At 39.7% G+C, this 15,695-nt stretch overlaps 1 protein-coding gene across 8 annotated transcripts in view; it reads right to left on the bottom strand.

Annotated features, from left to right (window-relative positions):
* The window catches only part of RTEL1 (regulator of telomere elongation helicase 1), a 115,956-nt gene that overhangs the window by 88,429 nt on the left and 11,832 nt on the right, over window positions 1-15,695 (bottom strand). For all 8 annotated transcript variants that reach the window (XM_044985237.1, XM_044985240.1, XM_044985242.1 and 5 more), the window contains 6 exons: window positions 13,732-13,797; window positions 6,828-6,981; window positions 6,321-6,359; window positions 4,401-4,479; window positions 3,291-3,388; window positions 2,385-2,440 (listed from right to left, as the gene is read on the bottom strand). In XM_044985237.1, coding sequence (XP_044841172.1) covers window positions 2,385-2,440; window positions 3,291-3,388; window positions 4,401-4,479; window positions 6,321-6,359; window positions 6,828-6,981; window positions 13,732-13,797 — 492 coding nt within the window. The remainder of the gene's footprint in view (window positions 1-2,384; window positions 2,441-3,290; window positions 3,389-4,400; window positions 4,480-6,320; window positions 6,360-6,827; window positions 6,982-13,731; window positions 13,798-15,695) is intronic.

The raw sequence follows: 15,695 nt of genomic DNA, 5'->3' as shown, positions 1-15,695 counted from the left end.
TATAAAGTCTTTGGCAAGAAGGGAGACTGCAGACTGACATATATTGCCCTCCCCAGATTAAAAAAAAATAAAAAAAATTTACTGCTGGTACTGTATACAGACAGAAAATACAGGGGAGGCCATTTGAATTAGAAGGCTGTTAACATATTAGGGTGCTTTGGTAATTAAAAAGCACATAAGAAGAGTGGTTTATGCTGTTACCAAATGCAGAGCAGTGCATACAGTTATCCAGTTCAGTTTTCAGATAAAGTGAATTTCACAGAATTTGTTGAATGTTTCTGTTGTTCCCCCATGCTATCCCCCCCGACAGCTAGCTTTCTCCTATCCCCCTCCTCCTGTCTTTACTAGTAGTTCTGGCACTTTTGCGATTCCTACAATTTAGTTTACATTTACAAGCAGCATCTTCTCTCAGCAAAGAGTCTGTGTGGCACATGCTTTCTGAGTAAAAAGAGTGAAAGTTAACTGCTGCGGGGGACTACTAGCCACGAGGGAAAGAAAATCCTTAGAGCTACAGTGAATAGAGGGAGTCAGAGGGTCACAACCAACTACAGCAGTCCTCGGGGTCATTGGAGTGGAAGGTGGGAGTAGGCAAACGACTATACAGGGTCACTGGTTTCATTTATTTTTCGTTTAGTTTAAGTGTCATTCATCAGTCTGAATTTATTTCTTGCATCTCTACCTGGATGTCCAAATCTTTACACTGAATTTATCAATGATTTCTATATATTAAACAATAGAGCAATGAGCAAGAACAAAGCAGCAAGACACGTATACAAATCTTTATAATGATTATCACCACCTCTCTATGAAAGGCCAGAGGAAAATCTGTTCTGATCCAAAAAGGAAAAGGAAAAGTTGGGAGAGTGCGCAGTCAAATTTCACTATCAGCTTTCAGGGAAAGTTCCAATTTAATCTGACATACAGTGACTCAATCGAGGTGACTGCCCTGAAATCGTTAAAGTCTGGAAACAAAGTGACCCCATCTGAAATGTCAGCAACTGTTCCAAAATGAAAGCATTACAGTTGTGATACTACTATTCAGTTTGACCTCTTGGCTCTCCAAACTTCATTGTGTACTTCGCTGATATAGCTCAGAACAAGAGCGTTGGCCAAATTCAGACGTCAACTAGGATATGAACTTCAGTTCACTAGTCCACAGTATCCTCTAAGCTCTTTGCAACCACTTTCTTCCTCAAAGGCATATTTATATTTTCTAGCCCTGCAACAGGAGGGAGATTGCTAATGCAGTGTACTCAACCATGTTCTTCTGACGTATTATTGAGATGCAGCTGTAAAACATTGTATAGGTGTCCTATTTTAAAAGTTCCTTACAATCAATAAATAAATCAAAAGAACAGAGATTAAGATTATCTACATTTTTCCCCCAACTGCAGTTTACTCTTTCATGGGAATATCTCTTCTAATCAAATACTGCTGGTTGAACATGCTATTTGCACAACTCAACGATTCAGCTCCTCCTGGTGGAGGTTAGAAACAACTGAATCATACTTTAATCAGACACCTCTAAAAGGGACGTTTATATCTATAGAATCATAGAATGTCAGAGTTGGAAGGGACCTCAGGAGATTATCTAGTCCAACTCCCTGCTCAAAGCAGGACCAATCCCCAGACAGATTTTTGCCCCAGATTCCTAAATAGTCCCCTCAAGGATTGAACTCACAACCTGAGTTTAGCAGGCCAATGCCCAAACCACTGAGCTATATATGAATCTTTAAGATTGCCTCTTCCCATCTCATCATAGTGCAGAGAAATATCAACAGATTTTCACTTTCCCTTATTTCCTACTATGTCAAATATCAGAAGTACACAGCTGCCTAACTCTTTTATAGCTGGCTTCTGAATGCCACAAATCAGTTCTGTATTTCCTGTAAATGAACTTTCAGTCCACAAGATGCCAAGAAAGTCTGGTCCTGGAAGTTAAGAAATGAAACTCACAAAGAAGTTTCCTTTAGAGACTATTCTCTGTACTCAAAGGAAATTTAGAATAGTGTTGATTTAGATGTTTTAAGTAGATTCTCACTCGTATTCCATATGCCCCACTGAATTACATAGGTAGGAGCAATTTCTCAATAGAGAAAACTAACCAGAACAGCTATACTCACACCTTAATGCTTACAGTGAAAGGCATGAAATCTCTACTGAAACACACCACCAAACTACAAGCCACATGGAGGCAGCTCTGTTTGAGTCTATAGTCAGGTAGAAATTCTTCCCTCAATAGTATGTCAACTCCCATCAATACTTAAGAGTTAAACAAACACACTTCAAAGAGAAAAAAAGACACCTTTGGTGTCTTTCCACATCCTCCACTATCTTTTCCATCTTTTAGAATTATAATGAAGAAGCAGCACAGAATTATTTACCTGAATAATGTCTGAAAGTTTATGTAATCCAGCTGTGTTGGTAAATATCCCAGTACCTAGAGAGGATAGTATATTAACTTTTTATGTAGACAAATGCACATATGTATTTACACCCATACCTGAGCGCGTGCGCACACATGCACACACACAAATGTGCACTGCACACATCCACATCTCACTCACTACCACGATTATGAATAAAGTGGCTCAAAAACATCACTGGATAACAAAAAAATAAACTAAACCAGCACATTGCCAGCACAGTTTGGTGTGCAACAAGAGCATGACGATTTCATAGTATTTTGTTCCATCTCCGCCCTGCACTGAGAAGCTGTAATGTAAATTAGCTTTCATACCCCTCACATACATTAATAATCAATGACAAAATCTCAATGGAGGTTCTCTAAACTGAGAGTCTGGAGAGTCTGGATATTAGCTGTTTATAAGATATTTCAAAAGGGAACATTATGCCATTTCCCTTCTAGGAGTGGTAAGGCTTCCTGCCCCTTACAGGCACCTGACCACCTCCCACTGAGTATTACTGCCCAGTTAAGAAGGTAGCATATATAGTTCTGCAAAATCGCTTTCCTGATCAGTGAAGCACTCAGAGATCCTGCAGACTATGCATGTAAACAGGCATTTGAGAATAAACAATTTTCAAATTGTCAGTTTTCCACTTGCTGAAACTATGACAGAGGTGAGTGGGTGGACACTTTTAACTGCCTTTTCACAAGCCTATGGCACAATTAATGTTGCACCCATGCAAAGGGAATACAGGAAGAACATTATGTGAATAGTGCTCATTCTCCCTTTCTCATTTATGCCCCCAAAATAATGAAGCTTCCATTTGTTGAACTATACATGCAGAACTATACATAGTAGCCATGGTGACAGGTTTACACTTACGGCCTGATAGAAATTGTTCAATCTGTTCCAGCGATTCCAGGAGGGAGGTTTTGGTTTGGAATGTGATCTGGGCCTCTGCAAACAGATCAAAGATGTAGCTGCAATTCAAGAAAAATACAATTGGACAAACTTTGCAAATAACCCTACATTTAATAACAGCAATACCTTGCCCTTGTAGTTCACTGTATTCCCTTCTCCATAAGCAATAAGGGTAAATAAAAGTAGTAACTACTTTGTTACAAGATTAACTGAGATAATGCTGGGATATTTTTGTTTGAAAGCCCAATGACCTTCACCACCACATCATCTGCAATTACTTTTCATGCACACCTTATTACAACACACAATTTCCTTTGGTTTACAAACAGTTCTGTACAGCCTGAAGTACCTCAACCAGAACGTAGTTACACTGGTACCTTAATATGAATCAGTATTTCACAAGCCAGCATTTGACGGAAACAAATAAAGACCATCATCCTGTTCAATATACCCTATTATTCACTCACACGCTCCATGCCACACCTTCCAAACTTTAAGTTACTATTTTTATAGGAGCTGCAGTTTCCAGCTTACAATATGGTTGGACCTTGCCATTACTAAATAGTGAGAGGCTAAACGGCAAAATCCCAATCACAGTAGGATAATACTGTATTCAAAGCATCATATAATAAACAAACTACTCGCTATTCCTAAAGGCATGGGGTTAACTGATTTGCGGTCACATTTGACAGATTTCATAATTAGTATAATCTGAGGCTGAAATGCTCTTCAGAGTTTAAAAACATAAATTACTGAAATACCATGAAAGTAAGCAAGTACAATGGGGAACATTTTATGGGGACCCACTGAATAAAGTTACGTAATAAAAGCTGGTTCCCAGAGCTAGGGTAATATTACTAATGTTAACAGCTAGTATACCTTTTAAACACTTATTGCTACTTGCTGTCCCAGAGGCTCCCTATTTCAGAGCATGGTGTTACTTTCATATGGAACTTTGGAGGAGAAACTCACATTGGAGACAGTCTCATTAGGCCAGAAGTCTCTTCTCCTAACGTACGGTCACACTAATGAGGAGGATAATACAATCTCAGAGCACCAATTGGCACCTACCTCCCTTCTTTAGTGACTCCATTTCCATTAGCTGGCAGCTGCACAGCATCAATAGCATTTTCCAGTTGAAGAAGAATTCCTTAAAGGCAATCAAAGGAGAAAATCGTTGAATTTATAGTGTTAGGGTTAGGGCCTTTGTTACAAAGATAGTCACCTAGTTCCTCCCCCTAAACCTAGCTATTATCTTGTTTGTGTAACCAATCTGATACTTTAAAAACTGCTGAAATATACATTTTAAGTTCTTCCAAATGTTTAATTTTTAAAACTTCTTAACATTTATAGTTATGACCTTATAGTTATATACCACTTATCATCCAAAAGCCCTTTGTAAGCATTTAATTAATTAAGCCTCACAACATTCCTGTGATGTAAAATCTATGTAGGAGAGTAGAATATATGTACGTTTGCCTATTTCCTTGCATTTACAAGGGATCCTCACATCTAATAGAATTTGCTACTATGTGAGATTTTAATAAATACACAATCTTTCACTCACTCTGACACCTTTGCAAATTTATTTCACTAAGGACCTCTTTAATTCAGTGGCAGGTCACCGTTTTGTATAGCTGAGCCTAGGAGATGAGGGTTATGCAACCATGGGAGAAACAAGATAAGAGAAACAAGGCATAATAATACCTAGCTCTTCTATAGCACTTTTTATCAGTGAATCTCAAAGCACTTTACAAAGGAGGTCAATATCCACATTTTACAGATGGGGAAACTAAGGCACGTGGCGGTAACTTGCTGAAGGTCACCCCGCAGGCCAGTGGCAGAGCCAGGAATAGAACTGATGTCTCTCCGGAGTCTCATTCCAGTGCTCTATCCATTGACCCATACTGCCTGTTCATAACAGTGAACTTTATACTGAGGACATCCAATTACACAGTAAACTGAGATTTTACATGCCACTTTATTCTATGACTCTCTGAACTACCATTGCTGATCTCCTGCTGGCTTATTAGAAGGAAGTATTCTGATTAAGTGAGAGCCCCACAAACAGGCAAAAACAGCAATATGAACAGCTCATCCAAACAGCTGAAATATTGTCTAGGCCATGCTGAGTAATTTCTGTGATTAATTTGAAGCTATAGGACGGAACTGTGGAACTAAGCATTTCAAAATATTTATTGGCAACAAGAATATTCAAAATCCCCCATTTAACATAACCTTGGTCCACTTTGGTAATGTATGGGACCCTGAAGTTTTCTGGCCTGCTGCGCTGAAAAACATTATCAGGATTTCCATTGTACTTACTTCCTAACTCCATAACCCAGGATTACAGATCTTAAACTCACCCCGCACTGCCCAGCAACATGAGCAATTGGAAGACAGATCATTGTTGCAGGGGTTACAAATTAACAATTTTTCCTCAAACGCTGTGGAAGTGTTCCCAGAATCAAGATGCTATTGGATCAATTTTCAAAAAGCTGCTCTGTTATTGCCAGCAAAGTTCTTTTCTATTCCAACATGTATTCTTTTTTGGTGGGATGAAAAATGTTATTTAAGGTCAAACTCTTTAGTACAAATTCAGCTGTTGGCTGGCAGAATTGTCATTGCAGCAGAGTGGTACAACCAATGCTCCACCAAAAGAGAGATGGATTACAAAATTTGGAAAGTCCCTGCAATGGTGAAAATGACTAGCTGTAGCAGGCATTCTTCTCTCAGCTATACAAACCTCTCAGCTATGCTGAAAAAGGCTGAATGCTCAAAGGACCAGAACACCTGACAAAATTTCTCTCTAAAATAAATAGAAGACCCTCTCCTATGAAGCTTTCAACTATGTGCCTGACAGATGTCAAAGGGTGTCATGGAAAGACTGCATGAGGTTGATTTACCATCATTTCCCAGAGCACCTTTTTTTCCTATTGTATCAAAAGCAATTTTGTTGAGATAATTTAACACAGATGAAATGGTACTTACTCTTTATCTTTGCTATATCTTCAAGCTCCATGCTCAGCCCTGTTTGAGAAGGAAAAACAATTCACTCCTAATCGCACAGGGATTAGATGAAGTGTTCAGCATTTGAGGCAACTGCTTCTTAACTTAATCCCAACTTTCTCACTATTTTTCAACTTGCATTTTTCATTTCTCCAAGAGAGACTATTATTGCCAACTGCCTTTCTGGATATTACAGTTTTTGAAGGCTAGACTCAAGCGGTCATACAACTACATATTTTGTATTCTATTTACTTTTCGCCTCCTTGATTCCTTTTCTCATGTTAAAAGATTTGGCTACAACTTGATGTGCTTGGTTACCATAGGTTAGAAGAACAGCAACAATGTTAGCCAAGTAGAAAGTTCCATCTATCCACCACCCAGATTTGACCTTACAGGGACTGACTAAGGGAAACAGTTATTTTCCAAATTTGTTGACAATGCCACCCCTCACATCCCTTGCAAACCATCAGTCCCCAGCTATCAACACACCTGAGCTGGCAAACTCCATATTGAATTCAGCATGGATTTCATTTTGTTGAACTACTTTGGCTTGTTCTTCCAGTACCACATTTATAGCATCCATGGCTGAAGCCAAGTCGTAGGGAGTCAAGTCAAAAGAAGATGACTCTTCACACAATTTCTCCTGAAATTCCAAGAAATACAGAATTTAGTGTTATTTGGACTCTGGTATTACCCTGGGTGTGCTGACAACTTCAAAGATTGTAAGGTCAGAAGAAACCATTGTGATCATCTAGTCTGACCTCATATACAACAGAGGCCATAGGACTTCCCTGAATTAATTCACATTTGAAATAGAGCATAGCTTTTAGAAACACATCCAGTCTAGATTTAAGTTTCCAGTGACAAAAAATCCACCACAACCCCTGGTAAATTGTTCCAGTGGTTAATTATCCTCACTGTTAAAAACTGCTACTTATTTCCAGTCCTAGGCCATGTCTACACTTACCTATAGATAGGAGCTGCTGTGTCGATTCAGTGGGTCTGCTGAAGATCCGCTAAGATGATGGCAGAGCACTCTCCCAGTGACTCCAGTACTCCAGCCCCCCGAGAAGAGTAAGTGAAGTCGGTGGGAGAGCATCTCCCAGCAACACAGCGCAGGGTAGGCACCGTGGTAAGTCGACCTAAGCTACGTTGACTTCAATTACATTATTTATGTAACTGAAGTAGTGTAACTTATGTTGATTTACCGCGGTAGTGTAGACAAAGGCCTATATTTGTCTAGCTTCAACTTCCAACCACTGGATCTTGTTATAACTTTGTCTGCTAGACTGAAGAACCCTCTATTATCACCTTATTCTTCTCTTTAATAACTAAATAGATTAAACTCCCTGAGTCTCTCACTATAAGGCATATTTTCCAACCCTTTAATTGTTCTTGTGGCTCTTCTCTGAACTCCAATTTTTCAACATCCTTCCACTTTTCAGAGTCACTGCTTCCCAGGATAGATTCCCCAAACATAAAATTGTGGCCTACATTCTTTGTTCCTAGATGTATTACTTTGCATTTAGCCGTAATAAAACAAATATTGTTTGCTTGCACCCAGCTTACTAAATGATCTGAATCACTCTGTATTAGGGACCTGTCCTCTTCATTATTTACAATTTCCCCAAACTTTGTCTCCTCTGCAAACTTTATCAGTCATGATTTTGTGTTTTTTTCCAGGTCACTGATAAAAATATAAAATAGCAGACATGCAAGAATGAATCCCTGCAGGACCCCACTAGAAACCCACATGCCTGATGATGATTCCCTATTTACAATTACATTTTGGGACCTGTCAGCTAGTTTTAAATCCATTTAATGTGTGCTATTTGATTTTGTATAATTAATTTCTTAATCAAAATGTTCTGTGTTACCAAGTTAAATGCTTTACAGAAGTCTAAATATATTACATCACTTCTATTACCAATTTGTAATCTCATCAAAGAAAGGTACCAAGTTAGTTTCCACAGACCCATGCTGATTGGCACTAATTATATTACCCTCCTTTAATTCTTTATTGAGTTCTGTACCAGCCTTTCCATTACTTTGCCTGGGACTGATAACAGGCCTGTAATTACCCGGTAATCATTTTCACACTTTCTAACTATTAGCACATTAGTTTTCTTCCAGTCTTCTGAAACTTCCCCAGTGTTCCAAGGGTTATTGAAAATCAACATTAATGATCTCACAGAGCTCCGCAGTCAGCTCCTTTAAAACTCCTGAATGCAATTCCTCTGTATTTCTCAAGATGAGGTCTAACACTGAATTCCCCTATTTGGGATGCAACACGTTTTGAGTTAGCAAATTGTCATCTATAATATTTACAAATTCTGAGGACATTTTAGTACTGGCAGCACAGGAACCCCAGCATGTCATTCGGATTGAAGTCCTCCAGGATAATGCAATTTTTTTCCTATGCATTATAGTTGGGCACACGAGGAGATGGTCATCCTATTCCTTAGGGTGATCTGGTGGTCTGTAGCAGACCCCAATTAGTACTAGGGATGTAAAATTTTAAATGGTCAATTGGTAAGCATTAGTCTTACCGTTAACCACCAGCCCCAGGCTGGCCAGAGCAACAGCAGCCCCACTCCCTTTAATCGATTTACTGGTTAAACAATGCAATTTTAATCATTTAAATGGTTAACTTTTTAAGCAATATTTACATCCCTAATTAGTAACCCATCTTGTGCTATATCTGTTAGGACACTGATACATAAGCATTCAAGATAATTTGCTTCTGACTTGTCAGTGACTCAGAAACAGATAATGCCACTGCTGATACCATGTCACTACTCCTCCCCTTTTGCCCACTCGAACCTTTTAAATAGGTTAAAACCACTGACTTAGCATTCCAATCATGCAAACCATCCCACCCAGTTCCAGTAGTACCTACTAAGTTGAATTTATGCTCAAATAAGCAATTCCAGTTTCTCTTGTTTACTACACAGGCTCCTAACATTGGTATATAGACAAATAAAGAACTTCTTCAGTTCATATCTCTTGGTATCTTGATGAATTTTGTTCTCAACATCATGTTTTTTTGTAACTGAGTGCTTACTACTTCTCCCATTTCACCATCCCGTTTTTGCTAGTTTAATGCCCTCCCTGTCAAGTCTAGCCAGCCTGTAGCCTAGAAGAGTGGTTCCCATTCTACTGAGATAGAGGCCATGCAAAGTGGACAGTCCCCTCGTCCCTACAGAAGGTGGACCAATGTTTCACAAAACCTAATCCTTCTGCCTTCTGCCATTTACCTAGCTAGCGGTTTACTTCTAAAGTCTTCTGCCTTCTGTCTTCCCTTGCTCATAGCAAACAAAGGATTTCAGAGATCACTAGAGTATTCTTCTCCTTCAGTACCCTTCCGAGTTCCCTGAAGTCATCTATGATCTATGAGGTATCCCAGGAAACAGCATCATTAGTGCCTTATGCATCATTACCAGTAGATCTCTGCCTCCTGAGTTCAGAAGCCTATCCAGTCTTCAAGTCATATCTGGTGTCTTTGCTCCATGAAGACAGCACACCATCCTGTTTTCTGCCTGCTCCTTTGGAAAGGATGTTGTTGTTGTTGTTCTTCGTTCAGAATTCCCAAGGAGGATCTTCTTTCTTTCTTGGTGGTTGGAGATCTCTTTGTGGGTACATTTGATTGTTTTGTGGGTTGGGCTGAGCAGCCAACCACACGGATGTCCTGTACAGCTCTTTGTTTCGTTTGACCAGCTGCATCTTCACAGATGATATCCTCAGTTTCTATGTTCATAGACTTTAAGGTCAGAAGGGACCATTATGCTCTTCTAGTCTGACCTCCTGCACAACGCAGGCCACAGAGTCTCACACACCCACTCCTGTAACAAACCCCTAACCTGTGTCTGAGCTACTGAAGTCCTCAACTTGTGGTTTAAAGACGTCAACATGATTATTATTAGATTCTTCTACTTATGTGGAATTAATCCTGGACTGATTCTATCTGGTGGTCGTGGCCTGCCCCTCCTCTTCTGCCTTCAGCCATGTAGAATGCACCTGAACTTCTTGCCTCTGATGGTTACAAACTGCCAAGTCTCCTTTCCAGTTCCCAATATCCTTTGGTGACCAATTTCTTCCTTTCTTGAATCTGGGGTGGCAATGCTTCCTGAATCTGGATGTCCAATAACTCATCAGCCTCTCTCATACTCTGTGGTGTATGTGCTTGTTCTTCTAGATCAAAAATATTTCCTTCCATAAAATTTTACAGGAACCAAACCATTCCTGACCTTTGGAGGACTTGTTCTGGATTTGAACTTGGGACCTCTCACACAAGTGAGAATCATACCACTAGACCAACACATAGATGAAGATGCAGTCCCTTGCACTCAAGATTTTACAATCTAAGATGGCAAGTAATGAATGAAGGTAGAGGGACAAAATACAACATACAAATAAAGAAAATAAGTATCAACTATGGAGAAGGGAACTGAATAATCTTACATGAGAGATGTGGTCTAATGGGCTGAATACTCCCCAATTCTAATCTTAGTTTTGACAATACTTCTCTGTCGCCTTGGCCAAGTCACAACCCTCTCTGCCCCAGATTCCTCATCCATAAAATGAAGATGGTATTGACCTTCCTCCCAGCTGTGAGAAATAGTAAGGACTTGCTTACATGGGGAAACTGAGATGCAGAATAAGCTATTATACAATAGCTATACTGGAATAGCTCCTTACATGCATGTTTATATTTTGGATTAAAAGTCACTTTTATTCTAGAATACAGTCATAAAATTTAAGGCCAGAAGGGACCACCAGATCATCTAGTCTGATCTCCTATATAGCACAAGTCACCAATACTACCTGCACAGTAAGCCCATCAAGCAAAATTAGAACAAAGTATTACAGCCCACAGGAGATTTGACTATTATGTTCCACAGGAAAAGAATAAGAGGGATTGAGGGGCACCACTGCCCAAGGCCCCTACAAAGAGTGTCTATAGGGTGAGCAAAACAGCTTATTCCAGAATAACTATTTCAGTCAATTTCCCTGTGTAGACAGGCCCTAAGACTTAAAACATGCTGTGAAGAGGAAAAGCACTGTGGGAACCCGGTTCACTTTTTAATGGAAAGTACTATTTTGATTAAGGCAGCAAATATAGTATTCCAACACTAAAAATAATTTCTACACCTACCTCAGGCCAAACATTCTCCACTTCTAGCAGCCATTTTGCAGCAAAATAGACAACAATGCAAGAACAGGCACTCTAGTAAATAAACATTGCTGCTGCCAGAGAGAAATTTCAAAGCGGTGTAATTTGGCAGATCAGGGGACACATTTTAAGAGTTCCTTTATACTTCATTATCCAAGCACTGAACTAGTGTTTGAGCCAGTTAGAGGTATGATCTTGTAATGCAACACCTTCTGATATCTTCTTGATAGGAGGAGGGTGCTCCAGCAGGAATCCAATCTTCCCTTTACAGAGTTCCTATTGAAAGAGGCCACCAGCTGTTTCTTTGTTCTTAAAAAAACAACAACTCATCAAATATGCTTGTGAAATAAGTCTGATTTTCTATCATTGCTGAGACACTCTCTTGCTATCCAGCATTTAAAGGTGAGATAGCCCAACATGTCAGAGCAGAACTAATACAACGCAGTGTGGTGCCTGGGGAGAGGGCTCTGTTTGCAATAAAGTACATGAAAGTACACCAGAGTCTGCTTTTCCAGCTTCCATCTACAACTCTACAAGGTGGGAGTACTCACTGCTAGCAGAGACTTAATACTTTCATCATGGAGTTCACATTCCACAGAAGCCGAACCATTCTAGACCCAGAATCCTTCTTTCCAAAATGTTTGCTTTTCATACATCTAATTTGCACGTGCAGCTACTGCAGCTGTATGTTCAAGTGACTAGTTTAGACAGATGTACTAGTTAGGCACATACCTGAATATCTAAGCACAGCAATATCTGAGTGAGCAATCACAGAAATTCTGTGCACTTTTGACAATAAGAACCAGAATGATCAAATCTGGTTAGTTATTCAGTAAGCAAATAAAATTCCACATCTCTTCCAACTGCAACACAAACACCTGAAAAACCAGAACTGGATCAGACTACTATGGTAAGAATTGTTCAATTTCTTCACTAATAATCACTTCTTCAATTCTAATCACCAATTATACAACAAACAAGCCAGGTGCTCCAGGGCTGCTTGCCAAATGAAGTACCTAGCAATTTCCTGATTCTGCAGTCATCTGAACAACATGCCACAGGAAACTAGTGACCTGTACGTTCCAGCAGAGAAGGGGTTAAATCCCTGGTGCCAGCTGCCAGCAGATCCAAAGATCTGGCAGGATTGCTTCAGAAAAGCCTGACTCAGAAGCAATAAGGCTGTGCAAGAAACTCTAGCACAAGAACAGTAAATAACAGTTCTGCCAAGCACAGTATTACTCAGGGGCTCTGCTGTACTGTAAATGTACGTCTTTCAGATAGGTTTGCAATATCTAGCACTGAGTATAAACTGCTGAGTATAAACTGTTCTGTGTGCTCACTAGGCTTAATCACTGGTTTGAATAATCCATCCTACTTCTTCATTATGTAAAAGTTTTACCTGTAATGCGGTGATATTCAGCCCTCCATGCTTCAGGAACCAAATCAACAACTAACATTACCCAAAAGAGCTATAGTAGTATGAATTCAGTGTTTCATTTACTATCATACTATATATAAACAGTAGGAGAGGGGACATACTGAGTACATATAATTCTCACAGCAAAATGACTGACCAAGTATTATTTTATCAACTACAATTGGTTAATAACATAGTAAAGGCATCCTGATTGGTTAATAACTTAGACTGGTTAATAATCAGATCACACAGTTTTGATATCGTGTGCTGCAAAAAGCCACAGGAGACACATTAAAGAGCCACTTGCGGCTCACAAGCCTCCATCTGAGTATCACTGCTGTAACGTGTCCTCTTTGCTCTATAACCAATACACTTTCAGTGACGGACACAATGTAAGAAGCTGCACTGATTGTATTGTATCTATTTAATTCCTTGGTATCAGAAATTGGGGATTCAATCACTTACAGAAATGTGAAGCCCATGACAGAAGACGACGGAGCAATACCAGAATCCTGGCTTCCTAACTGATCACATAATTACAGATGGAGAGTAGAAGGTGTACTACTACAGATATTGGTTTAGCTAATGCTAAGATTCATGCAGAAAACAAACCCACACTTCAACATAGATGGAGTTGCAAATGTATACTTAGTATTTCACCTGCTAATGTGATCAGTTTAGAAAGGTGGTTATTTTCTTTTACTGTAGCTTTCGCCTTGGTACAAGTAACCTACAAGGGTCAGACTTTGTGTTTGGGTGAGGAAGCGGAAATGGTAGGGGAAAAAAAATCAGATATAATTTACCACATTGTGAGCTTCATCGAGTATTACCACAGTCCCTTTCAGATCTAAGTTGTGTGCTCTCCGGCTCTAAAAGCAAAAACAAAGGGGACATGGGTGAGATAGCAACACGGCCTTTGGACACAGCTTGGTGAACTGGACCATGAGAGAGTTTGGAAGGGACATAATTCACTATGGAATGTGGCAAGCAAAACAGTTCTGGCAGCTTACACTGCAACATATTCTCTTGAAATGGAGATAATAAATGTGTCCTCTAGAGGTAAGAACAAGGCCACACACCTGTGCTAAAAGTTAGATGACATCATGGGTCCATCTTATGTATAATAGCAGTCTGTCTTGTGAAGGAGTGGGATTGGGGGCCAAAAGGTGAAACAGAGGTGCTCACATGCATAAGAAAGAAGATAACACTAATACCTTAAGGGATGCATTAACGTATTATAATTCATTCCAATTTCTCTCTTTGTCATACTTGCTACATATATTTTTGTCATCTTTGCAAAAAGAGAACACACCCACAGTATTATGTGCAGTACAATTATAAAGTTGTCAATTCATTTCCTAATATCCTCTTCATCTTTAGATCACTTTGATACTCTGTGACAGCCTACAGATCAGCCTGCTCTATTTAGCACTGGTGAGGCCTCAACCACAGTACTGTGTCCAGTTCTGGACATCTACCATTAGGAAAGATGCGGACAAACTGGAGAGAGTCTAGAGGAATGCTAGGAACATGATAGAAGCTTTAGAAAATCTGACCTGTGAGGAAAGCTTAAAAAACTGGGCACGTTTAATTTTGAGAAAAGATGACTGACGGGGGACCTGATAACACTCTCCAAATACGGTAAGGGCTCTTACAAAGAGGATGGGGATAAACTGTTCTCAGTGTCCACTGAAGATAGGACAAGAAATAATGGGCTTAATCTGCAGCAACAGAAATTTAGGTTAGATACTAGGAAAAACTTTTTAACTATAAGAATAGTTATGCACTGGAAAAGGTTACACCAAGGGAGGTTGTGGAATTATTGTCATCATTGAAGGTTTTCAATAACAGGTTATACAAACACCTCTCAGGGATGGTCGAGGTTTACTTAGTCCTGCTTCAGCACACGGGGCTGTACCTGATGATCACTTGAGGTCCCTTCCACCCCTAGATTTCTATGAAGGCACTACATAAATAAACAACAGACATTCTCTTATTGAACAAAGCATCTTGCAGGAAGCACAAGACATCAGTGCTCTGGGATCTGCATTGGCTGCCTCTCTTTTCGCGTCATACTGTAACAACTGCAGTCAGCAGAGGTGCCTCCAGCTGGATTACCAACATTATAAAGAGAGGAGACTAACGGCAGGGCATTCTCTGCGAGGGCTCTGGAAATTGCTTTCTACCTTGATCTGAAATTGCCCAAGTTTGGTCATGCTGCAAAAGACATCTATTCAACAGGATTTTTGAAGACGACTGAGAGTATGCAGCCTGGGCCAAAAGAGGGATGGAAAGGAGCTGTTTTTGAGATGACTGCCAGATCGTATAAAGTTGCTGAGGATATGTCATAATATTAATTTGATGTTAGGGCACCTGGAGCCTTGCACAGGTGTCTTTTTTAATATTTAAATGTAAAGAAACATCACTTTTCATACTGCATGTAAATAGCACAGATTGGTGTCTTTTACTATCATGGAGGTAACTCTTCAAAAGATACTTATTTCAAGGTATGTCAAAAAGACTGTCAGGATATAATTTAGTTTTCGTTATGAACATAATGGCCATACTGGGTCAGACCAAAGGTCCATCAAGCCCAGCATCCTGTCCTCTGTCAGTGGCCAATGGTTTATTGTATGACCAACACAAACAACGTAAAGGAATTTTGTGCCCTGTAGGGTAAATTCCACTGACTGAATGATATTGAACTCCTGTTAAAACCAAAAAACCCATACTCCTTAATTGTAGGGGAGAAGGAAATTCAAAGAGC

Source organism: Mauremys mutica, chromosome 13 (assembly GCF_020497125.1).
Source record: "Mauremys mutica isolate MM-2020 ecotype Southern chromosome 13, ASM2049712v1, whole genome shotgun sequence".
NCBI classification, from domain to species: domain Eukaryota; kingdom Metazoa; phylum Chordata; order Testudines; family Geoemydidae; genus Mauremys; species Mauremys mutica.
Note: the sequence above shows the minus strand (reverse complement) of the source record. Positions and strands in the feature narration are given on the sequence as shown.